At 42.2% G+C, this 25869-nt stretch overlaps 1 protein-coding gene across 4 annotated transcripts in view; it reads left to right on the plus strand.

Annotated features, from left to right (window-relative positions):
- The window catches only part of CRYBG1 (crystallin beta-gamma domain containing 1), a 180245-nt gene that overhangs the window by 124936 nt on the left and 29440 nt on the right, over positions 1-25869 (plus strand). For 3 of the 4 annotated variants that reach the window (XM_032484615.1, XM_014563250.2, XM_032484617.1), the window contains 7 exons: positions 7925-9492; positions 13416-13529; positions 14078-16376; positions 19080-19127; positions 19217-19335; positions 20993-21158; positions 23637-23776. In XM_032484615.1, the coding sequence (XP_032340506.1) occupies positions 7925-9492; positions 13416-13529; positions 14078-16376; positions 19080-19127; positions 19217-19335; positions 20993-21158; positions 23637-23776 (4454 nt within the window). The remainder of the gene's footprint in view (positions 1-7924; positions 9493-13415; positions 13530-14077; positions 16377-19079; positions 19128-19216; positions 19336-20992; positions 21159-23636; positions 23777-25869) is intronic. The other variant, XM_032484616.1, reaches the window with a different exon arrangement.

Below are 25869 nucleotides of genomic sequence, written 5' to 3' on the forward strand. Positions count from 1 at the left end.
TAGTATTCCTGAGTTCTCTTCATGAAATCACTTGTTTTGCTTCTGAATTCAAAGTGAATTGCCAGGGAGTCAATAATTTTCACTAGAAATTGCAGAAAACTGAGACATTTCTGAGAAGTGTATATTAATTGGAAAGCTAGAAATGGCTCCATTTTCTAGAAATAAGTCCACTACTTTCCACCAGGCTTTTAAATGTGATTAAACTAACCTCAAGTCATGAGGTCTCAAAGTCACTAGAAGTCTCAGGGGCAGCCTGGAGTTGGCAGGCTGTGTTGGAGGAGCGTCTTCATTCTTTTTCCAGTGGCCACCCTGGCACCTCTGCCTGGTCCTGGTCACCTTGGTGGGCTGACTGCCAGCTGTGCCTGGTGGAGGCAGGCATCCTACGTCAGTCTCTCCTGGGCTGCTTCACCCTCGTCTCCCCAGCATACTCCCTGTCCCCCTCATAACATCATGTTTTGCACAGAGGACCTGACCTGACATTAGTCCTGGGGACTTGAGTGCTTGGATTCTGTGACTCACTGATGGTTTTCTAGTGTTTTAAAGCACTTATTCTTGATCTTTGACCTGAGTTATTGTGCAAGTCATTCTCTTTTAAAATGCATAAAGAACATCCTTTTTTGGTTCCGAGTCAATCAAAAAGGAATTGATTTGACTACTCCCCAATGAGCATATTCCCATTTTCCAGTTTGGCTGTTTCTTTCCTCCACTTAGGAACTAGCTAGTCGGTGATTTGATTATATACTAACCAAGACATGCATGCAGTCCAGGAAGTAGTAAGAAACATTTGCTATCCATTCCAAATTCCCAGATCTCCTGTTAAACATTATACATGAGAAAAAAATTCACCAGATTAGGGTTATATATCCCCACTGTTAAAGCAAATTAATTCAGCATGATAATGATCTTTGTAGGAAAAAAATGTTCAGAACTGTTCAGTTTCCACAGGGAGAAACATCGTGAGTTATCTGTTACCCCTGATTAGGCACATGGTAAATATCAGTCAGGACCCCAGTGCAGGAAAAGGCACCTTCAGCTCGGATCATTGAGTAAAGTAATGAGGGGCTGTGTACAAAGTGTGGGCAAGGTTTTAAGGAAACCACAAGACATGAAAGAAGCTTAAGCTTCACAGTTTCTTCCCTTATCAGGCCTCTTCCAAGGATCTGCTCCTAAATCTGCAATCCAGTATTTTGTCTTTTTCTCAAAGAAAGCTCTCAAAATTATATATGCTTCATGTCCACTAGACCTGGTTCCACCCCAAGCAAAGGGTAGTGAAGCCCTGCCCACCAGCACCAGAGACCCTTTCCATCCTGGGCCTGAAGGGGTGAGAACGGGAAGCAATGACTGGAACCTGGAGACCAAAGTGTAGCTGCAGGGTTGCTGCCTGACAGATGCCACAGTCAGGCTGGGCCACACCCAACCCAGAGCCAAAAGAGAAGAGGGAGAGGCAGGAAGAAATTACCTTGTCCTCCCTCCAGTCCCTCCCTTTGATTTCCTGTCAGTGCCTTCAACTGGCTGAACCTACCAAAGCTAAAAGGTTAGGGAGTCCATTTCTATATTCCTCATGGTCAGGGCCTAGGGTGCAGAGAAGGGTGAGGAAGGTGAGCACACAGAAGTGCCCACTGTTCACCCAGTGACCTGATTCTACAGACAACACCTGCCGTAAGTGAGAGCGCCAGCCTGTCTGTTATTACATCTCAAGGCCCAGGAGTCAGCATGTAACATATGACATGGGGTCAGTGCATTCATAAAAGTGGTATATAAGTCATAGTCTAGTAAACGAAATCTTATTTTCCTAGTGATATATTATAATTTCAAATGGAAGTTACTGAGCTAACTTTATTTATTTATTTATTTACTACTGAAATATAGCCAGTTTACCATGTTGTGTCAATTTCTGGTGTACAACATAATGTTTCAGTCATCCATATACATACATATATTCCTTTTCATATTCTTTTTCATTATAGGTTACTACGAGATATTGAATATAATTTCCTGTGCTGTACAGTATAAACTTGTTGTTTATCTGTTTTATACATAGTAGTTAGTATCTGCAAATCACAAATCCCCAATTTATCCCTTCCCACTCCCTTTCCTCCCTGGTGACCATAAGTTTGTTTTCCATGTCTGTAAATCTGTTTCTGTTTTGTAAATAAGTTCATTTGGGTCATGTTTTTGGATTCCACATATAAGTAATATCATATGGTACTTTGCTTTCTCTTTCTGACTTACTTCACTTAGAATGACAATCACCAGGTCCATCCATGTTGCTGCAAATGGCATTATTTATTCTTTTTCATGGTTGAGTAGTATTCCATGGTGTGTGTGTGTGTGTGTGTGTGTGTGTGTGTGTGTGTGTGTGTGGACACACACATACCACAACTTCTTTATCCAGTTATCTGTTGATGGACATTTAGGTTGCTTCCATGTCTTGGCTATTGTAAACAGTGCTGCTTGAGCTAACTTCTAGAATGCCTATCTTAGGAAAATTATTTAGACACTTTGGGCATTTGCTTTTTTAAGGTAAGGAGAAAATCTGGCACAAAGCAGACTCAATAATTATCAGTGAAATGAATGAGTAAAAGATCTACAATTTAAACATTATCTTCCTTCCTGATTAATCAAGTGTCAGTGGCTTTAAACAATTAGGTGTCACTGTTTCTGTCAAATAGTAAATGACCTAAAGACAGTTCTTAGCTGGAACTGGGAGTCTACTTTTTAAAAGAAACTCTTTACTTCTTCATTAAATCCTCTGAAAGAGTGGGAAATACTTTTGGAATAATGAACATATAAGTATTTCCTAAATTACAGCTTTCATATTCAATAATGTCTGTTTTTCAGGATACTATTAAACCTGAAAGTTTAAAAAAAAAACAATCTGTCACTATTCTTTTACACATACTATACCTATAATTTTTTATAACAGGGTATGATTACCATTCGGCTTAAAGTGACAGCATTGGGAAAAAACAAACATGTTGAGGTTGTAGAGAAGTATGTGTCACACGAAGTTGAAAGGACAGAGAAAAGATTAAAAAAAACAACAAAACCAAAACCAAAGAACACAATGGCAAGCAGCAGAGATGGAACGGACATTGTGATGCTGACAAGTATTAGGAACAGCACAGGGGCAAGCATTCCACCCTGAGAGTGGGGAGCAGTGAGAGTGGGGAAAGTCTCTGAAAGTCTGTTGCCAACACACTCTTGGCTTCACCATATGAAATTGTACCATAGATCAAAAATGGTTGAATGTAGTCATTTCCTATGCCTTTTGGTAAGAGGCCTGCTTATTACAAAACAGTGTTATGGTTGTGGGTCACTTAGTGCAAGCCTTAGTCTTTACTCTTGTAACAGCCACTGAAGAAATCACTATTATAGCACAAATGTGATGACAGCGGCCCACAGTTCTATCTCCAGAGTCATGAAGAAGTAGCTAACTTACAGTTATAATCTGAGGGAGGGACTTTATCACATATGAAAAAAAATCTTTAGGTTAAAGTTGAAAGTTTGTGTTTAATAGATCAAGGTGTATTTATGTGAACATTTCTTTTGCATTGTGTGTGTTTTGTATGTATGCAGAGTGGACCATATATATTGGCACAGGCAATCCCAAAAAGATTGAGTGATGGTGAGGAGACCCTGTTCAAAAATCTAAGTCTACACTATTAGGGGAACTATACCTAGGTCCTCCTTTAAATTTAATTTCACTTGTCTGGGGGTTCAGAGACTGAGATGATACTCTGCTATAAACTTATTATGGGGTATGAGATTTTAGTGTTAATTCTAAAAATCCTCAGCATGAATATTCTGGAAGTTATAAGAAAAGAGTGATATCTTTTCATGGAAGTCTTGGCTTTTATTTAATGGCAGCTTGTGTGTTTCTGGTAATAGATACTGTAACGTGAAGGTTGAAAAGCAGAGAACAGCAGGACAGCCGGTGCTGCCTGGGCTACTACACACTGCTGGAATGTGGTCTTGTTATGGATACTTACACCTGCCCCTAATGAACCACGTTTACTGTCTGCCAACAAGAACACTAAAACAGATCCCACACACAACCCATGGACCATTTCTAACACTGTCCTGTTGTGGACCGTGCTCATTCCCGTAGGGCATGGGTAATGGGAGGATTCCAAAGTGCAGGTCCTGCACAGTGAGGTGGGCACAAAGTACAGGGCAAAAAGGAGGTCCGGGATTGCATGGCTCTGCTGAGCCTGAGAACACCCAGCCTGAGACAACCTAGGACCCTGACCGTGCCGGGGGGTGGTGGTGGTGGGGAGTCTGGGGAGTAGCCTGGGGTAGGAGTGGGGCAGGAATAAGACTGATGGGCCCTCACAGCCTCTCTGCAAAACACTCCCCTTCCTAACAGATTATCATCAAGGTTAAGCGGAAAGGTGCTGGGCCCCTGGCCTCCCATTCTAGGTTTCTGACTCCAGGTGCAAAGGCGCCTCCTTAAGGAGGCGCCTACCCTCTGGACAGCTCCCAGGCCATCTAGTTTTCTTTCTATCTGCTATGCTCATTCTTCCTCCATGAACACTGGAACCAAATAATCTCTGGCTGAAAAGAAATGTGTGTCTTGTTCTAAGAAGGGGTGTTCTTCAAAGATGTGACTGCTCTTTACTCAGGAGGAATGGTGCACTCTGAACTCTGCTCAGAGGTTCAGATGCTGGAGATGCACAAGGCCCCTCAGGGGAAGACGGAAGACGGCATTCCCCTGTAGATGAGAAAGTAGCCTTTGAAATGACTCTCGGCCCCCATTGACTAGGAACTATGAAATGTGCACCTGAGCCAGATGGATTGTGTTTCTGGTCTTTGATTCCAGGGAAAAAGCTTTATTTTTAAAATCAACTTTATTAAGATAATTTACATCTTAAAAATGGTACCCATTTTAAGTGTAGTCTGATGAGTTTTGAAAGATATATACACATGTGTAACCATTACCCCAAGTAAGATATAGAACATTACCATTACCCCCCAAAGTACCTTTGTGCCTCTTTCCAGTCACCTGGCCCTCAGTCAACCACTGATCTATTATCTGTGATTATAGATTGGGTTTGCATTGCCTAGAATGTCATGTAAAGGGAATCATACAATATGTAACCTTTTAAGTCTGGTTCATTCCACTTAGCATAATGTTTTTGAGATTCATCCATGTAATTACATGTTTCAGAAGTTCGGTCCTTTTTATTGCTAAGTAGCATTCTGTTGTGTGGATTTACTACAAATTTTTTATCCATTCACCAGCTGATGGACATTTAAGTTGTTTCCAGTTTTTGATTTATGAATGAAGCTGCTGTGAACATTCACATATAAACAAAAGTCTGAAATTCTTTAAGTTCAACAGACAGAGCAGCCTGGCAGGTGACAAACTGGCTGCCCCTCTGAGGGAAGTAGGACTCAGGTAGTTGATGAGGCCAAGTTACAAAGAGCAACCTGTTTTGAAAAAAGCAGCCACACCAAAAATGAAAAAAAAGAAAAACCCCAAAAAACCTGTACTGAGCAGAGAGGACTGCTGATCAGACGCCTTTCAACCTCATGGGAAAGATGGATTGCAACATCACTGGCAGGACAGAATAATACGTATACTTGTTTTCTTTGGACGTGGGCTAGAATTGAGCCAGTAAGACTCAAACCTAGCCCTGGCTACTTCAGGATATATTCAAAGGCCTGTCCAGGCAGCAAAGACAAAGAGCTCCATCTCCAGAGTTAGAAAGACTACTGGCTGCGGGACCTTGAGCAAGGATAAGGAACCTTGGAAATGGGCATAAAAACACAGCCTATCTTAGAAGGGCTGTTTCTGATGAGAAACTATGTAAATCACTTAGCAAGTGTCTAGTGCATAAAGAATTATGTTTAAAAATCATTTAATACCTTTGACTCATAGTAAGAGAGTCCAAATATATTCCTTAGGAAATTGGAATATTTTAATGTATATTTTCTTAAATTACACCATGAATTCTTCCTATACTATTTATATAACCATTGAAAAATTAAATTATTAATCAAAATCTGGTTAGATTTTAGAAGCATATCAACTTAAGTCACAAAAGCTCTCAGTGCCTGCAACATCGGGCCATCTCCTCATGCAAGAGCTGTCTAGTTCCAAAGCGCCCACCACATGCTTCTCAAGCCAGAAAAATCACCTCTGGAGTCTGTCAGTAAATCTGATTCAAGAGCACTTCATCAGGAGTGAATTCTGGGGATCTGGGCTGACTGGCTCAGGGGTGCCCATGGCACCTCCACATCGCCTCAAAGGGGTCCCTTGGGAGCACCAATTGGAAGCTGAGGACTCGGGTTTCGATCCTGACTTTATTGCCTCAGCCCCCAACACACACGTTAAGTCTCTTCGTTGTCAGAGCTTTGCTTTCCTCATTTCTGGTGTGGGGTGACAGCACCTCAGGTGGCTGTCGCTGAACTACATAATGTTACAGTTCCAGGACTGTCTCAGTCAATGCTTGTTGGCCCTGTTAATTCCATGCTTAATCTTACTGTCCTATTTCCCACCATCTCCAAAGTCCATTAGCTGCATATACCTCAAATGAAATGGAGCTGCTTTGAATAGTGACTCAGGAACCTCCCTGTAAACAGTCAGTATTGTAAAAACTGCCTTGATGTTCACCTTCCAGGAAAGGTGGGGCTCAAGCTAGCGCCTGGGTTTCAGGTGGAAGAGGTAAATCTTTAGTTACTGCAGCCACACGTGTGGGCTAGGTTTCAGTGGACTCGTTACCGGGAAAACGCTTCCCTCCGCTAGGAGCTAGGCTAGGCTCGCGCTACCTCCCTCCCCAAGGCGGGTCTCCTCCTCTTCCTGCCAGCCCCGGGCCCCTCACCTACCCTCTCCAGGGCGCCCATTGGAGGATTTGCTTTTATTGCTCTGTTCTGAGCTCTCTCCCGGCTTCCCACGTGGGCGCCTGGTGCCGGCCTTTTGCTCCAGGCTATGTAAGAGACGCAGGTTTTTTTCCCCATCCCGGCTCCTGGGCCGCAAGCAGCCCGTACTCCCTTCCACAGGTGGGCCGGTCCCCGGGGCTCCCCCGCGGTGCGCGCCCGGAGCCCAGCGGAGTGGTGAGGGACCGAGCCCCGGCACAGGTCGACTTGGGCAGAGCCCCGCGCCCTTCTGTCCGCCCGGGCCAGTCGGGGGAGATCTACGAAAGCGGCCACCCTGCACCTTCGCCCCACCCCCCCATCCCTGCAGGTGCTCCCGGTATTTACACTCCCCAGGAACTCCCCGCGGGTAAAAGCCTCTCGGGTGGGCTCTGCAACGGCCAGCGGTGTTCAATAGACCAGCGGGCGTTTGAATACCCGCGTGCTTCTCCCATTGGAGGAGCGCTCCGGGCCCGCCTAGAACCTCGGGCTTGGCTAGGGGAGGGCCCAGGTGAACGAATTCTTGTTTTCTTAAGGGTTTTCATTAGAAATCATATTGAACCCAGGTGGTTTCTTTCTGTTCTGGAGGAGGAGACTGTTTTCCCTCGTCCTCTTTCCTGCCTACAAAGAGAAAGGGAGTTATTTCAGAAAAGAATTCCTCCTCAGGATACTTAAGTATGTTTACTGCTGCCCTGTAGTCACCCATGGCTGTTTTGAAATTGCATCTTTATGAAGAAAGGAGGTAAAAAGCAAAACGTAGAAAGACCTGAGAGTTGTTTATTTTGTGTGAGTGATTATTTGGACCTTCCGAATATATATATTTAAATTTTCTTCCTAGTTAAAGGAAATGTTACTCTAAGCGCCAGAGATGGTGTTTGAGAAAAATTTAAAAGGTAAAATCAGAGTTTATCTTGTTGGAATGAGTATCACAAAGCCACAACTCTCGTTTTCAATTAGAAACTCTGGCCTATTATTTTGGCTTGTAGTTCCATAATGTACTTACTACTGAAAGAGGAAAGAAACGGATTCTCACACTCTGTCTCTCCCATCTCCTTATATTTTTCAGTCCAGGGCACAACCACCAGAAGACAACAAAAGGAAGCCAGTTTTGGGAAAACTTGGCACTCTGTTCACGGCAGGAAGGAGAAGGAACACCAGAAACGGGTTAGAGAGCCCCACCAGCCCAAATGCCAAATCAGGTTCTCCCAAAGATGTAACCGCTTCCAAACTCCCTGAAAGAGAGAATGATAAGAGTAAATCTCAGGGTAGCCAAGCAAAGCAGACACACGTGTGCGAGGAGGGCTCCTCTCAGGAGAAGCCCCAGAGGCCGGAGGGCTGCATCCAGGCGGCCCACTCGGACGCCGAGCGGTCTACTTGCAGCCGTGCAGCAGCGGCTGTGCAGCAGAGCCATGAAAGTGATTCACCCCAATTAGAACCTCTGGAGGCAGAGGGAGAGACTTTCCCAGATGCCAGCTCCGCTGCCAAGCAGCTGCATTCCTCACTAGGGAACTCCTCCAGGCAAGAGGACTCAGAGACGCTCCCCCGCAGTCTGGGGGAGGACGCTTCGCCCAGCGCTGGCCGCAAGCAGGAACCGGCCCAGGGGGCTAGAGTTGTGCCGGGCTCGCCCACTGCGGAGCCACCCGCGGGAGCACTAGGCGAGGCCGCCGACGGGGCCCCCAGCGTGTGTGCCCAAGGAGGCTCTCCAGAGCCCCAAGACGCGCTGAGCCAGTCCCCCGAGAACACATCCGCTCCGCCAGGTGACCCTCCCGCCGAAGACGCCGAGAACCCGGCGGGCTCTGCATCGGCAAACGGCAAAGCCGAGGCCCCAGGGCGAGACAGCCGGCCCCGTGAGAGCGCCCACCCGGCCAAAGTGTTGACCCTGGACATCTATTTGAGTAAGACTGAGGTGGCACAGGTGGACGAGCCGGTCGTGATCACCCCCGGGGCAGAAGATTGCGACGACATGGACAAGAGGTCAAGCGGCCGCAGGTCGGGGAGGCGGAGAAGGTCGCAGAAATCCACCGACTCACCCGGCGCTGACCCCCCGCTGCCCGACTGCACGGCCCGGGACGACGCGGTCTTCGACGACGAGGTGGCGCCAAACGCAGCCGCCGAGAACTGCTCCGCGGAAAAGAAAGTGAAATCTCCGCCGGCGGCCCCTGATGGGGGCGTTACCTCCGCCGCCGGTCTAGAGTCCAAGCCCAGCCCCAGAGGGCCGCTCCGAGGGGAGTCGGAGCGGAGTAAAGCGCCGCCGCCGGCCTCTTCCCCCACCAAGAGGAGGGGCAAGAGCCGAGTCCCCGAGGCCGTGCCCACCTCGCCCGCCGGCGGCCCGCGGGCTCCGGCCAAAGACTCCCCTTTCAAGAGGGCACCCGACCCCGGCCCGGCCGTCAAGGAGAGCGGCGAGGAGGCGGCTCGGGTCATCCCCCGCGAGCTCACGGTCAAGAGCAGCTCGCTGCTGCCGGAGATCAAGCCCGAACACAAGAGGGGGCCGCTCCCCAACCACTTCTACGGCCGCGGAGAAGGAAGTCGCAGCAGAGAGCTGGGCAGATCGGCCGGAGGTTCTGACCCCGACGGCTTGAAGCCCAGGAACCATTTCGGAGCGGGCAGGTCGACGGTGACCACCAAAGTGACCCTGTAAGTAACTGCAGGATTGGGCTGGCGAGCCTCCGGGTTCGCAGACGCGCTTGGGTTGGGGGGGGGGGCGCTCTCAGAGGCTCGGGATCTTTGCATTAGCGGAAGAACTGCCTGTGCACTGACTTTTCCCCTCAGTGTTGAAATTAAGGTTGTGAAGGGCTAGTTAGCACAGTTAAGGTTTAAGAAGACCACCCATTCGGGAGCCTAAGTTGGTTGTAAATTCGTGTTGATGTAAGACTTTTAAGTTTAATGAATGTAAAAATGAGATCTTTTGAGGCTCAGTGTTTACATAAATAATAGACTGCACAGTTTGACACGAGCTAATTCTATTCCTTATTCAAAATATACACCGGTCTTCGTGGGTGGGACGCCCTTAAAACACAAATGCAGTGAATTGGAAAACAGAACAAACACTAATATGTTCAGTGTGACCCAGTAGCTTTGACATGTGTGAGCTTCAGGGCATTCACAGAACCTTTTATGGAACTTAGTGCATTATTGACCTAAAGCTTAAAAAAAAAGTAATACACATATCTTGGTTGTTTCTTCCCCTTCATAATGTTAGGGAGTCTGGTGATATTTTTGCCCTCAGATTGGAAAGTAATTTTCAGTTGTTGAAAATAAAGGAAGATTGGTATTCTTACTGGGAGGCTGTTGGATAAATGAGGGGACACATTAGAAGGCTCAAGCCCAACAGCAGACGTGACTACTTGCTGTATATGACTTTTTCAAATATTGAGTACCTTCTGTGCATGGTATTGTGCTGGGAACTATGGGGGGAAAATCCACAACTGTGATTCAGCATATATTGCCTTTTAAAAGTTTATGGCACAATCTGGACCGAAGATGCCGACAGATCAAATAACAATATGAGGTGGTAATATGATTAAACTGCCAAGTGGATGTCACCATCTGTAAAGGGTGGAGGTATGCAAAGGAGGAAGAAATCACTGTTGGGTTTTTGGAGGAAATGGGACTTGTGCCTTGATGGTAAATGTGATCTGTATAGGTAGACAGGGAAGGGAGCGCACTCTATAAAACTCTAAGATCCTCCCCTTTCCACGCTCACTCTCCCCCTTCTCCCAGTCAGCACATGTGAAAGTGAGTCCGTGAAAAATGAGTATCTAAATGGCTTAAGTTTTTCCTACATTCACACATTTATTTAAAAAGCTGCTATTTTCACATTATCATTCTTAAACTTAATGGGTTCATTCTATTTGATTTCTTGGATAAGCAAGCTTTAGAGTAGGAAGTCTGCTTGGTAAACACTGCAGAGGAAAATCTGCTTAATGAATAACTTAAGCTACCTCACCAGCTGCCAGCCTGGAGACCTTTGATAGAGTTGGCTGTTTATTCTGTAACAGCAAAGTTGGAGAAATAATCTGAGTAAATGATGCCTATTATTTGTAGAAGGCCAGCATGACTGAACATTCAGACCTCCTAAGTGTGAGCCTTAGAGAAACTGTTGTGTATCTGATGAAGGAGCTTCACCTGTCTTCCTATCAGAATACCCCAGTGGAAAAACCAGAAATGTTACACTGTTGAGGGACAGCTTGAACAAACAAAGCCATCTTACAATGAAACTTTTCTTCATGTGCTGTTTCCTGTGATAGAACTAAACCAAATGTCTTTTTCTAAGTACTGATTGTCTTCTACCTAAAATTTTCCTTTGCCAGATGCTCAGTTTAATTTTGTTTCACACAGGGGTTGCACTTGGTGAATTGGCAAACTACTGGGTGGAAAATTAATAATTCTTTCTGATCCTTTGACCCGTTTCTGTTTGACTGATGGATTTTTTTCAGACCCTTTAGTTTTTCCTCTGATTCTATTTCAAGTAGCAGTGTTACTCAGATTATTTCTAAAAACAATTTGAGTCTGAAATTTTAGAGTTAAAACTATTTTACATTTCCCGAAAAAGAATCACTGAGATGCAGCATGTTTCTTGATGCTGTTAGAAAAATTATATCTTCAGTTCTTATCAAGTGTTGAATGTTGGGATTCTTAAAAGATATTCATAATAAGGAGATTTTCCTCATATATTATAGTCATTGCTTCTTAGACTCCAGATTATTTTCCCCTCTCACATTATAATGAAGGCATTACAATATGAATTATAGGAGCCATCCTTTTAATCAGTTTGAACCAGGCTAATTGTAGTGACTCTTGGTAGCAGAAGTTAATAGCACAGAAAGTTTGGTTGTAAAATGTATTTTGATCTTGGTGTAAATTTTTAATGTGCAGATGTGTTTCCTGTCCTTATCATAGCTTGTTAGCTAACCTGCAGCGTTTTCCATTTACATCATAAGATACACTTTGATGTTAGACTGTTCCTTGGGCTGATTAGTGAGAATTTTAAAAATGTATATTCCCTGCTACATGGACATCCTTCATTAACTGATAGCATTTGTAAGTTCTCTTACTTCTAATCATCTCACTGGTTTTAGAATATAATCTTTAAGGAAGTGCTTAGAAGTTTATTTTGCTTTTAAATTTAAGATATGGGCCCACTATGAGGGAGCCTAGATATCTTAAGGAGATACTGGGGAAAGCAGTGCCTGGGAGAATTTCATGAGGATATATCAAATTTAGGACTTAAATACAAACTTTAAAAATGAAAATCTAATTCTTCATGCTGTATTGGAGAAGGATTTCTCAAGTCTTCTCAGTCTTCTCATTTCACTCAGAAGGATAAGGTGTCTTTACCCAAAGTTGAACTGCCTGTTCCTTCAAAAGGCTCCTCAGGTCCTGCCTTCTTGAAGGCCAGGGAGTTCATGTCGGGGATGGCGTCAGATTTTAATGCTTCTCCACTTTGTGTTCTCATTATCGAGGTGGCCTCTAAAGTATAATTATCTTACAGATCTCATGACAATTTATGGCTCCTTGGATCATAAAGCTGGAAAGAACGAGAGGAGGTTACTGAGGCGAGCCTTGTCTGATTCTACCTGGGGGAACAGAAGAGTAGAGTTGTTGGGAGCTTGGCATCTGAAACCAGCATACCTGGCTTCTGTCACTTACTAGCTGTGTGACTTCAGGCAAATTACTTACTCCTCTAGACCTCAACTTCCTCATTTTAAAAGAGAATGAGGGGAAAGGTATAGCTCAGTGGTAGAGCTCATGCTTAGCACGCACATGGTCCTGGGTTCAAAATTAATTAACTAAATAAACTCAATTGCACCCCCCCCAAAAAAAAAACAAGGATAAAATACTGGGCTTCAAAAAGAATTAAATTAAATTTTAAAAATGCGTAAAATTGTACATTAGGCAAGCCATAGAAAGTGCTGGGCAGTCAGTGAATGTTAGTGGGTATCACCTCTTGTATTTTGTAAACCACTAGACCAGTAATTTTTGTTTTTAGCTTTGGAGATTGTTCTTCTTGCAAAGCTTATATAAGGGCAATGTATCAACAGATAAGTAGGAGTAATTCTAGTTGAAAGGAAGGTGGTGGGCCAACAGCCTTACCGTGCCCCAACTTCTACTGTCCCCACCTGCAGCCCTCAGGGATGTCTTCAGCCCTAATGGGTGGGTGGGGGGTGTGTGTGAACCAACTGTGTTCTACAAACTGTCTAGTTTTTTGTTTGTTTTTATTGATAGAGAAGGTAGAGTCCAGAGAATTAAAATAACTTGACCAGGTTTACACAGATAATTAGCATAAGAGCCAGAGCATTTTTTTTTCTCAGAAAGAAACAGTGTGACATTCAAAGATATAATTTCCATTACGGGGTAATTATACCCAAGAAATGTGAGAAAGAGAGGAGATTCTCTTTGCCCAAAAAATGATGGCAAACCAACAATCTGAGTAATAAGTAAACTGTGGTGCACCTGTGTGATAGACTTTTATGCAGACATTATAAAGACTTCAAAATTTTTAGTAACTTTAAAAATGTTAAATACAAGGTTAAGTAATCTCTCTCTCTTTTTTTAAGGCAAGATACCAAACTCTGTGACGAGAATAATCTCAATTCTATTGAAAGTAATTCACCATGCATACAGAAAGACTGGCAATATGCTAAGATGTTAACAGGGACATTGTTTGAATGGTAGGATTATGAGTGATTTTTTTTGTTTTTATATTTTCCATATGTTCTATAGTGAACACACTTATATAATCAGAAAAAATTATGGGGGAAGGATGAAGTGAATAAAATATACAAAGAGGTAAATAATATTTTTTATAATCTAGCTTTTTGAGATAATGTAAACAAAGTTAAAAAATACACAGTTGGTGTTTGGGGAAATCATTTACATATTTAAAGTATGGGAGTGCATTAAGTGTTTAATTTTGTTTCAGTGTTCTTCAGGTCCTAAGATATCTTCCAACTCTAGTACCAAGCACCATACATACCTACTTGATAAACTTGTTAATCTCTCACCTCTAGACTTTCTTAGCTGTATAATTTTCTGATCCCTCATACAGAAGCAAAACATCTATTAAAATAGTTGATAGTGTATTTAGGATTGTTTAAAAATAGTTTCATAAAAAATGTTACCTATCAGAAAGATGCTGACTTTTCAGTTTTGTAATAAATTGGTATGTTCACTTTTAAACCTAGGTCAGTAACTTCATCTTACTCCTTTATTCTTGCAGCCCTGCCAAGCCCAAACATGTGGAACTAAATCTTAAAACCCCTAAGAATCTTGACAGTTTGGGAAATGAGCATAATCCATTTAGCCAACCAGTTCACAAAGGAAATACTGCCACCAAAATCTCCTTATTTGAAAACAAACGGGCAAACAGTAGCCCAAGATACACTGACATTCGAGGCACAAGGAACACTCCTGCCTCTAATAAAACATTTGTCGGGAGGGCGAAGCTGAATCTAGCCAAAAAAGCCAAGGAAATGGAGCAACCGGAAAAGAAGGTGATGCCAAATAGTCACCAGAATGGTGTGCTGGGGAAGGAAACCTCTGCAGAAACCAAAGTTCCTCTCCCTGGAGAGGAGACTCCTGGTCTTCAGCTTAACCAAGGTGATAAGGCAGATGTGCAGACAGATGCTGGCTGCCCTTCCGAACCTGTGGTTACTGCTCAGATTCCTGTCAAGGACCCCAAGCTCTTAGCAGAGGGCGACTCAGAAGCTGCTGACAGCAAAAGCCTTGTACTTGAAAATATGACTGACACCACACAAGACATCCCTGCCCTTGTTGATACCAAAGACTCATCTCCAATAGCCGTGCTAGAGCCACAGGATGGATTTTCTGACTCACAGCCCCGAGCTGAGTCATCTGATGGGCCCTCTCTTTCACTGGCTGCCCCCATCCCTGTGGATGATTCCAAAGACACGTGTGCTCAAGCTCCCATAAGCAGTTTTCCATGCACTGATCTGAAAGTGGCAGAAAACCATAATGGATGTGTTCTGCCTGTGTCTCATCAGAATAATGAGAAGGCACCCACCTCCAAACTTGCAGGAGGAGGAGGAGAAACAAGCCCTCCTTTGTCCACAGAGCAGAGGCCGGAAGCTGTGGGAGAGGAGTGTCCATCCAGGGTCCTTGTCCAGGTCAGGTCCTTCGTGCTCCCCGTGGAGAACACTGAGGATGTCAGCTCCCGGCTCATCTCGGAAAGCGCTGAAGTTAGAGAAGCACAGTTGCCAAGCTGTCACAATAATGAACATGAAGTGGTTTCCGTTGTAAGTTGTGCTCCCCAGAAAGAGGAAGTGCTGGGCAGCAGGAGCACATCGCCCGAACACTCTCACTGCAGAGAGGAGCACGTAGCAAAATCTGGCCCACAAACCGTGCTGCCAGAGTCAGAAAAAACCCTGCCTGTCCAGACTCAAAGTCAGGGCAACGGAAACCCCCTGAAGGCAGAATCCAGCCCCACCAACTGCCCTGGCAACAAAAATCATTTAGAAATCCCTCAAAAACCCGGTCAAAATGTTATGAATGGCCAGGACAGCCCTGCCAGTCTTTTGAACATTTCCGCTGGTAGTGATGACAGTGTATTCGATTCGTCTTCTGATATGGAAAAATTCACTGAGATTATAAAAAACATGGACAGTGCAGTTTGTGTGCCCCAGAGGAAAAAGAAGTCCAGGATGGCAAACTCCCCTGCCCCTCACTTCGCCATGCCTCCTATTCACGAGGACAATTTAGAGAAGGTGTTCGATCCCAACGTGTTTACCTTTGGTTTAGGGAAGAGGAAGGAAGGCCAGACGGAAATGTCACCGGCTTCACATTTGATGCAGAATCTTGACACCCATTCCAAACTGAGGCCCAAACGCACATCTACCGAACAGAGCACCCTCTTCAAGTCCTTACCAGCTCACGCTAATGGGAAGGACCAGCCTCTGGCGGCCCCAGAAGGAAATGACAAAGAGATCAGGGATATCCCAAACGGGGGGGTTAAGAGATCGAGGCTAGAAAAAAGTGCACTTTTCTCAAGCATGTTATCTTCTTTACCACAAGACAAGGTCTTCTCTCCCTCGGTAACGTCAGTCAACACCATGACCACATCTTTCGGCACTGCTCAGAGCAGTTCTCTTCCCCAGCCTTCCGCCTTACAGCCTGTGGCTGAGGGTGCCCCACCCTGCGGTTCAGAAAAAGAACAGCCAAGTCTGCCACCCGGCAACTTAAAGATCTTCAATTTCAACTCCTCAAACGCATCTCATTCGGGATTGGAAAGTCTGAACTACATGGAAAAGTACCTGCAAAAAGAGGAAACCAAGAAAGACCTGGATTTACGGAGCAACCCAACCTTGCCAGAAACAAAATTTTCTGAATTTTCAAAACTGAAGAACAATGGTGATGTGGAAAAGGCCAATCACATTGAAAGCGTTCTTAAATCAAACTTGCCGAACTTTGGAAACAGTGACACAGACTTCACCGGTCTTTTCAAATCCAGCAGGTTTGACCCAAGCATTTCTTTTTCTGGAATGTCATTATCAGATACAACAGTAAGTAGCAACGTAGTACCATTTATTTGGGATATTTTAAAGTCAGAGGAGGAAGAGATGATAATCAGGTCACGTTACTTGTTTAAAAATGGTTACGCTTGTGTATGATCGTTTCCTGTTCATTCATCACATATTTGAAAACCTACTATGTACAAGGGCTGTTAGGGTCCAAGAGAGAAGGTACTAAGATTCTGTTAAGACATTCATAGTCTAGCAGGGAAAATAAGCTACAAACATTTTAAGGCACTTGCGGATTTTTTTGTTGTAAAGGTGTAGATAAGGTACCTTGAAAGTTCACAGACAGACAAGATGTTTTTTCTTCCCTAGTTCTATGTAAAAATGCTCAATACTGTAGTTAGAATTTTGAAGATCTGTGAAGCAGCGTCCATTATTTGGAAAGCTCCCACCAATTAATCTTATCCCTCACCCTTTCTCTTGCACTTTGAGATTCAATCTTTCTTCCCATAAATGTTTATCCCACGTAGTTGAGAAAGCATTTTCTCTTTCTTTGGAATTAGTTTTCATTAGGGAAATATTTTTTCCTGCAAAGCTGTTGAGGAGTAAGGAATTTGGTCTACATTCGAGCTTTCCTGTACTATAGTAGAGAGGACGGCAAAATATGATTTTGAGAAACAGTTATGATTCCTTCATCTCCTTCCTCCTGACTGCTAAAAGTTGTTTTCTTTACTTAGTTTTTGATGTGAAACCTTTCTGTTACCAAGCTGATACTCAAGTAGAGAGAGGGCATTGAAAGAGGGAGGCAGTTTCTAAGGCTCAGAGGTCAGCTCTGCTAAGCCCAGGAACAGGAGTGGGCCTCTGTATTCCCGTTGCCCACCCTGTGAACCGGGCTGCCTGGCGAGTGTAGATCAGCACCCGACGCAGTTTATCCAGGCAGAGAGTATCTTGTCCACTTCCTCATTTGTACAGGGTGCTGCCCTATGTTTCAGTTTGTTGTGTTGGCTTTTGCTGCAATCCTATTATGGAATATAATTTTGGAAGGTCTTTCAAAATGTGTAATTGGGTTTCCAGCAGAGGCTCAGTTCCTCTTTTCAAAAGTTTTCAAATTTTTTAAATCTTAGGATGCTCTACACACACATATAAATATATGTATATACACATACACAAAAATTAAGGACCCCAAAGAGCTCTTGTTCATACCGGTTATGCCTATCAGAATCTATTATATTAGAAATTAACAGTGAGAAAAATTGAGAACAGAGCATACAGAATGCACATTCCCGTAGCCATCAGGGTAAATGATGTCATCACATGTCAGGGACCCGCTGGAAAACTCCACTGTCCACCTGTGAGAGAAAGCGAGTAAAAAAAGGCAAGTACCCTCTTCTTACTAGGAAAATAGTCTGACCTCATGGACTCCCTGCAAGGATACTGGGGACCCTTCAGGGACCCCTGGATTACACTTTAAGAATCACTGCTGTAAACAAATAAAACTGAATCAGCCTTTAGCTCTCAGAAATCATAAGATTTTTAAGTATTCCTCTCAAGCACAAAATTTCTACTGGGCCACTTCCCTTTCATTACAGCCTCATTCTCACTTTTTAATCATTCTTAGATCATTCTCTTATTTGACAACAGTCTGATGAGTCTGACAACAGAATACAGTTTCCCTATGGAATCCCTTGAAAAACACAGTCAAATGGAATAAAAAGGAGAAACTAAGCACTTTATACTTTCTCTGGGTCTCTTTGTGATTAAAAAAAAAGTTTTTTGTTTAAAGTCTTGGACTTTGTTAACCATATAACTTCTATCTTTAGTGTCTTACCTGAATTTTATTTAAATTTCAGACTTTTTCTTCAACTTACCTACTTGAAATGATGTGTGTATGTGTGTATAAGTGTATTGTGTGTGTGTGTATGTATATATAGACAGGTGTATTGCCATTTTGACCTCTAAAATGCTCTCCTGAGGCCTTCCTGTGGGCTTCCAGGCATTTTCCACTCTCGTATGATGCAAGAGCGGTCAGATCAAAGGCAGTCCTTAGAACAGGCATCCCAGTCAGCAATGAAAGTAGTCCATGTTTTATATATTTTGACATGTATAATTACTGTTTTTATTATCTTAGGCATTTCAGGTTTTACAGGTTTTGGCAGATGGTCTTGAAAATGATTAGTTTTGGAGCCATAGAAAAACGCATTTTGTCCATCAGAAAGGAGGGATTAAGTGTACCGTGTGCAGTGTGCGTTGTGAAGTATACCGTAAGCACTTTATGCAGACTAGTTGTTATGTGATGGTAGATGTTACTATGAAGAAACACTAATTATAGATTCAGATAAGGCATGTATGTGAACATATAAAATTGATTCAACTCATTCTAGATAAGTGATTAATACATTCTAATTTCTCTTTATTTATTTGAGATTATACTGAGATTGTTTGAACTATAATCTCCTAGCTGAGTTCTTGTTCTGTGGACTGATGTAAGAACATAGGACTCTTGGGCCCTGAACTTTCCAGATCAGTGGAAGTATCTTAGGCATTTAAGTGAGGAGAAATTGAGATGGCGAATTTAGTTAGAGGGAAAAAAGAGTTTTAGTACAATTCTGGCGTAGCTCCAGGTGAACATGTTTCACAGTTGACATGTGTGAGGCAAATACAACCTTACTTTAAAGCGTCTTGGGAGGAGAAAAGAGGGCTTTGCATAAAGTATAATTATTTATTGTGTTTTTGTTCATCTGATCACAGGCACTTAGAGGAAGCATCCAGAATAAAATCAATCCTCGCCCTGGAAAGGTAAGATGAGTTTCTGTTCAGAGTCTAGATTTTACTTTGATCAGACTGAAGTGTGGCAACACGTACAAGTGCCACTGTCGCTTCTCTAGGTGGTGATCTATGGGGACCCGGACATCTCAGAGGAGTGTATTGAAGTTTTTGGGGACGTTGAGGATTGCAGCTCTTGGAGCCTCTCTCCTGTGATACTCATGAAAGTCGTCAGAGGATGGTAAGGGTGGCACTTTGGGTTCCTGATGTGGAGGATTTGTGTTTTCCATTTTTAATTACCTTTTTGGTCCTCGGTACTTATTTTAAATTATGCCTTCAGTCATAGTGAATACTAAAAGGAGTTCGTACCTAAGAAATACGGTTTTTAATGATATTTCTGATTATAGGAGTGATGTATGTTGATGCTAGAAAAATCAGAAAAGTGCAGCACTGTAAGTTTCTTGTTCCCATTTTCCCCATATAACATTGGTTTGGACTAGTGATGCCAGAGGCCATCGTGTACTTCAGGTTTGTGAACTGTCAGTGAGGTTGGTAAGAACTGCCCTGCTCATGTTGATAGGCCATGCACTGGTCGTGTTGACAGAATTGTTAAAATTCTATAAGAGAAACAGCTTTGCTAACTTTTTTAATGATCATTCAGTGAAGGACTAACCTAAAATTTATTTTCTAAGTTTTCAACAACAGATCGTTCTTATTAAGTAAAGAAACTGGTGAAGAAATTCTATTACCAGCTTAGTTGCTTCAAGGAAATAGACAGGAAGTTAAATAAAGAAAAGTGGTTAAAAAAAAATCACTTGCCTGGTATAAATGCTTATCTTTAGTATCTATTTATAAACTTGTTTAGAAGAGTATAGGGTTCTAGACATTTATGGTTTAAAAAATTAGTAAGCTTTTCTTGTGGTCTCCATTTGATTAAATATGTAGCACCTTTCCTGTGAGGTTTTAAATATTTTAATGTATTTTTCTGTATATTCAACATCTTCATCAGAAAAATAGTTAGCTTTTGTTCTTAAATTTGAAAACAGAAAATTACCCTGAAAACAAATTTGTATCACACTTTGTATTGAGTAGTGCTCCTTTCTTCTGCAACTTTTGTTGACTTCCCTCTCTTCTCGAAGGCATGAACACTTCAGACCAGCGCTGTCATATATTGACATGAGGTTTTTCTTTAGTGTTTGGATGTTGTGGGGAAGAATAGTTTAAAAATGCTTTCTGGGTCACTAAAGTTAAAGTACTGGACTGCATATTTGAAAGTTACTAAGAGAGCAGATCTTAAAAGTTCTCATCACTAGAAAAAAAATATGCAGCTGTGTGAGGTGATGGATGTTAACTTATTGTGGTGATCATTTTGTAATAGACAAATATACCAGATCATCATGCTGTGTACCTAAAACATATACAATGTTTTATGTCAGTTAGATCTCAATAAAACTGGGAAAAAATGTTTTCGATTAAATGCATGTAGCAGTCCTTTTTATCAATATATCCATTGATGTGACTCTAATGTAGAAGTTGAAGTCCCTCAACAGAAATGTTTTTTACATACGTAAGGAGAAAAAAATTATAGTGAAAGTCCATTTATTTGATGTCTTACTATTTATAAGTCTCTACCAACTGGCAATTCTCTAAAACTTTAGTAGCACTACAATATTCATATTGGTAGCCAAAAGTTCTCTAAGATCCTAATAAAATTCTTCAGTTATCAGAGGCTTAATTATGCCCAGTAAAGTTTTGGTTTTAGGGTAAGTTTATACCATTTTAATTGCTAGAGAATTGGCCACTAATATATATGAGGTATCTATTAGGCAGAATATTTGAGTAATCAAAGCCTCTGTCACTTAAGACTGACTAATATTTTTGCTGTGTTTTATTCTTAGTTGGATTTTGTATGAGAAACCACATTTTGAAGGGCACTCCATCCCCTTAGAAGAAGGAGAGCTGGAGCTCTCTGGTCTCTGGGGTGTAGAATATGTTCTGGAAAGTAACGAAGAGGCAGACTCAGCTAAGCCTGTGGTGATTGGTTCAATCAGACATGTGGTCCAGGTAGGTTTAAAATTAGTAAGCTTTTTAGTAAAGGCAAACTGGATTTATCAGTCCATTCAGCAAATATTTATTGGATGCTGGGTATGATTCTTTTAAGAAAAGTTTTCATTTTATGAAAAAAGTGATTGGGGAAAATATTTGATGTTTTATGAATATATTTTCTATATTTTAAATATTTGTACACTTTAAATGAATTTGAAAAGAAATACTCTTAATTGATTTGTCATTTTTTTCCATTATAAATCCTTAAGGTAGATTTCTCATTCCTCCACATGCATTTTACTTAATAACCTAGTTTTGACAAGTTTTGTGTGAACAGATTTTTCTTTTACTCAGTTTTTTGGTTGCCGTGTGAATTCTCACTACCTTGTGTGGCTTACCGAAGTTGTGTTTTGTATAAGTTGTATGTATGGAAAAATAAATAATCCAAAAATAATTCAGTTGATAGTTCAACTCTGGGATTTTATGTGGATTTTTTTTTAATGTAAGTATTTGAGGCCACTTTATAGATTGGGTAAAAATTTATTGGTTCCTTATTTGTTGATGAGAACGTTGTATCAGTGTCAAATTTCTTTATGGGTTTTGGGATTTGATGATTCTTTACCTTTTGAGAATGTAAAAGGCATCTTCCAAGTGAAAGAACACCATTTGTGTACTAGAGATGGGCGTTGGAGTGCAATAGGGAAAAAAAGCACATTGTAAAATGAGAATGAATAAGAAGGACTAACAGTTTTTGGCAGAGGGAAATATCACCTATTTCCTAGGTCAACATTGCTGAGTAATTTAGATGATAATTGGCATTCTAAATGATTTATCTCTTAATCGTATTAAGTACATAATACGATAAACCTTATGTAGGACCTGAGGAACCCCACTTAAAAATGTCATAGTGGAATAATTTACCTGCACTTTTCATTTGTTACTCAAATAATATTGGTAATAAAGCAATATTTAAGAATATCATCCAAATCCCATCTGTCATGAAGTGGCCTCCCTTCATTTCTCTGAGTTCTCTACTCTTTCTTGGGCATATTGTAATCTGCTTTTTCTGTAGTTGTAATCATAATACAGGTATGATGTTTTCCTTTAAACCTGTGGTTCTGAATCCTTTTTACCTCTCTCCGTCCCAGTTTCCTGAAGGTCATACTCCCACTGGTAACATCTCTTAATGACTTGCAACTGGGAGGGGTATTAGAATCTGGCTAGATGAGTATTTAAGCATCCAGGGAGGTGGGGTGAGGGAAGTGAGGTGTATTGGTAAAGAGGCCTCCTGTTTCGCTTTTCATATTATTACATGGCTCGGGGTTTAACTGAGCATGATATTCCACTGATACAATGTGCTGTCATCTATTTTGCCTCTCTTCTTTCTCTGGGAATTAAGATTGTTTCCAGTTTTTTCCTACCTTAATGCTGCATGAACATTTTTGTGCATTTAATAACATATAATTTTCTGACTTATTTCCTTGGGGTACATTTTTCTGAATGGTGTCATATGAAAGGGTAGGAACACTTTTATGGCTTCTGATATGTGATGAATTAATATTTTCTTTACAGATTGTGTTTATGGTTTCTTGACACGTGAACATAGGTCACAACGTATATTCAAGGGAGTCACCTTTTTAGTTCACTAAATTTGTTCCTTTTGTTAATGTTTGAAAGAGCTTCCCATGAACTGAAACAAGCGTTAGTGTTTCTTCTGTCCCTTGATTCAGTTCGCTCAGCAACACATAAGAGGTTCAAGAAGCATTCGATTAGGGCTTGGGCAGTCAGCCAGGAGAGGCCTTTTGGAAAGTGTTCGACGGACACGCAGGGCATGGAACAGCGACGAAAGTGCAGAGATGTGTAAATCACCATACACGTGTGCCTCTGCAACTTAGACAGAACCAGCATCATAGTCAAGGAGTGAACCGCAGGGGGCTTACGGGCACAAAACGACAGTTGAGGAAGACTCCAGGCACAGCCACTCCATAGACTAGAGTCTCTGGACACAGATGGTCTCAGGAGGGCAGAAAAACTAAAACTCCTGTCACTGAGGGAAGCCAAACAGGTTTTTTCAGTAAGGATGAGAGAAATAAATATGTTCCAAAACTCTAAGCTACATTGCTAGTGCTCTTTGAATATAGCGCAGAGCTATATGACTGGAGCACAGTGTCTGCCCTGAAAGACCACATGTTATTTAGTCACAGAGGAAAACAGGAAAGGGCTAACTAGCAGGTGCCCTGTGAAGTGTATGTGTAAAGCTTTGGTTGTTTGTTTGGAGGGGGAGTAATTAGGTTTATTTATTTTTTTTAGTGGAGGTACTGGGGATTGGACCCAGGACCTCATACATGCTAAGCATGTGCTCTACCACTGAGCTGTACCCTCCCCTTACCTTATTTTAATTTTTGAAAAAAAAATAATGCACTTGCTGTAGAGTTTAACACATGGTGTAATTATTACTATACATGTATATGTATATCTTTTTTTTTTTTTCTTTAGGATTACAGAGTTAGTCAAATTGACTTATTTACTGAACCAGAGGGGTTAGGACTCCAAAATTCCTACTTTGATGATACGGAAGAAATACAGGGCTTTGGTGTAATGCAGAAGACTTGTTCCATTAAAGTACATTGGGGCACGTAAGTGTTTTATTTTCAATACAATTATGATGCAGCTTTTTTGAGTGTAAAAAGAGGGCTTAAGATGTTCTGTGTGTGATGTGTTGTCCTGTTAAGTAATTATTAACTAAAATGTTTTGGTTTAGTTTTTGAAAAGGCACATAAAATTCTGATTTTTTTGTTTACCGTGTCACCTGTGCTACTATGTTTTAGCTCTCTTATTAACGATTTCTTGGAAGAAGTACAGGGAGGAAAAAAAAAACCGCATTTTTAACATAGGGATTTCCTTATCGCGAAGGAACCTGATTCAAAGCTGAGTAACAGATTATACTTTCTCAGTAATTCAGAGGAGGTCACTCAAAGCGTGTGTGCCCTTGATATCTCAGGTGGGATGGAGGCCAACACACGTGCTACTTCCTTTAACATTTTCACACAATGCCTTCCAAGTCCCTAGGATGTTGGTTTCAAAAATCACAGGAAATTGCAAGAGTATTTTGAAGGAAATGGGAATATCTCAGATAGGGGAGGAGTGAGGCTAGAAACTGCAGGCTCCCATACTGGAGATCGAGGCCTCCACAGTGGAGTGCCTGGCCCTGGGCATGTGAAAGATGGCCCTTGAGAAGCAGGAAAAACACAAAAGCCTCTTGATATTTTTATTTAAACTCTCTTCCTTTTCAGATTTTATCTTTGTGTATGTTTTCTAATAAATTCATAATATGTTCAGTAGGTATATATCTGTAATTTATAAATATTCATATATTCAGAGGCTGCTCAGGAGATTTTATTAATAGGCTGGGCATAAGAGAATCCATATACAATGTGTCCGATGGTACATAGGACAAGAAACGTCAGTTATGGAGGGGACAGTGGGGGTCGGGAAAGGTCCTGGTGGTGCAGCGGCAGAGACCTGAGGAGGTGAGGGAGTCAGCTGGGGGATAGCGGAGGGACAGGGCGGGGAGTGTCCTGGCCAGGAAGCCCAGCATTGGAAAGCTCTCCCAGGGATGTGGGGCATCATCTAGGAGGTCAGGTGGCCGCAGGAGCGTGAGCTGGGAGGACGATGATGGGAGAGAGGCCTCATGTCGTGTCAGGCCTTGTAGGACTTGGAAGGGATTTTAGATGACTCAAAGTGACAGCAAAAGTCATTGGAGGATTTTGATCTAACTTGTGTTTTGGGAGGATCACCAGTTGCTATGTAAAAATACATTGTAAAGAGGTAAGAGTCGAAGCAAAGAAACCAGGTAGGAGGGCATTGCAAGTGCATCGGCATGGGGTTTTGGTGACTTAGTGATGGAAAATGGTCAGGTTCTGGATACATTTTGAAGACAGAACCGACAGCATTTGCTGACAGATTGTGAGGTGCGGGGCTGAGAAACATCCAGGGTTTGGGACCCCAGCATTTACTGGAATGGAGAAATTTAGGAGGGAGAGTAAAATCCAGGAGTTCAGTTTGGAAGGTCAAGTTGGAGATGCCAACTGCACACTCTCAAGTAAGAGGTCAGGAAGGTGACTTGAAGCAGGAAACTGAAGTTTAGGAGGAGGCTGGAGATAAAATTCAGGAGTCATTGGCATGGAGAAGGTATTTAAACCCTGTGCTGGCCGAGATCTCATAGGGAATGAGCAGAAATGCACCTGGGTACTTCTGTATTTAGAGACTGGGAAGAGGAGGAGGAATCTAAACAAAAGAAAACGTCTTCATCTCTTGCTGCCTTTGGGGTTTTTTTTTTAACATAAAAGAGATCTATATGTCTTTTTTCTCAAAGTATTTAATGTTGAGATATACCACTTCTCTTACAAAAGAATGAAATGGGCTTCCGCCATGATATTTTCATCTCATCGTCTGGAGGATTTCATGACTCAGGCTTGGGCTACGTGGGTGCGTAATGAGCTGCTCTTAAATAATGTTTCTTAACTTTACAGTGAGTTTAACCTAGTCTTACAGGTGATCATTACAAACCAGTCATGTTTCACAGTTTTTGACGGGCTTGCACGGCAGTAGACGTTTGTTTTTCCTGGTTCTGCATTTCTGTTGCTGTTGGGATCTTAGAAAGCTGCCTTGGATATCAGTGCAGAGTTTGGGCTCATTGAACTTGGTCAGCTTGGGGCCAGGTCGTTAG

The sequence above is a fragment of the Camelus ferus genome, chromosome 8 (genome assembly GCF_009834535.1).
Source record: "Camelus ferus isolate YT-003-E chromosome 8, BCGSAC_Cfer_1.0, whole genome shotgun sequence".
NCBI lineage: Eukaryota > Metazoa > Chordata > Mammalia > Artiodactyla > Camelidae > Camelus > Camelus ferus.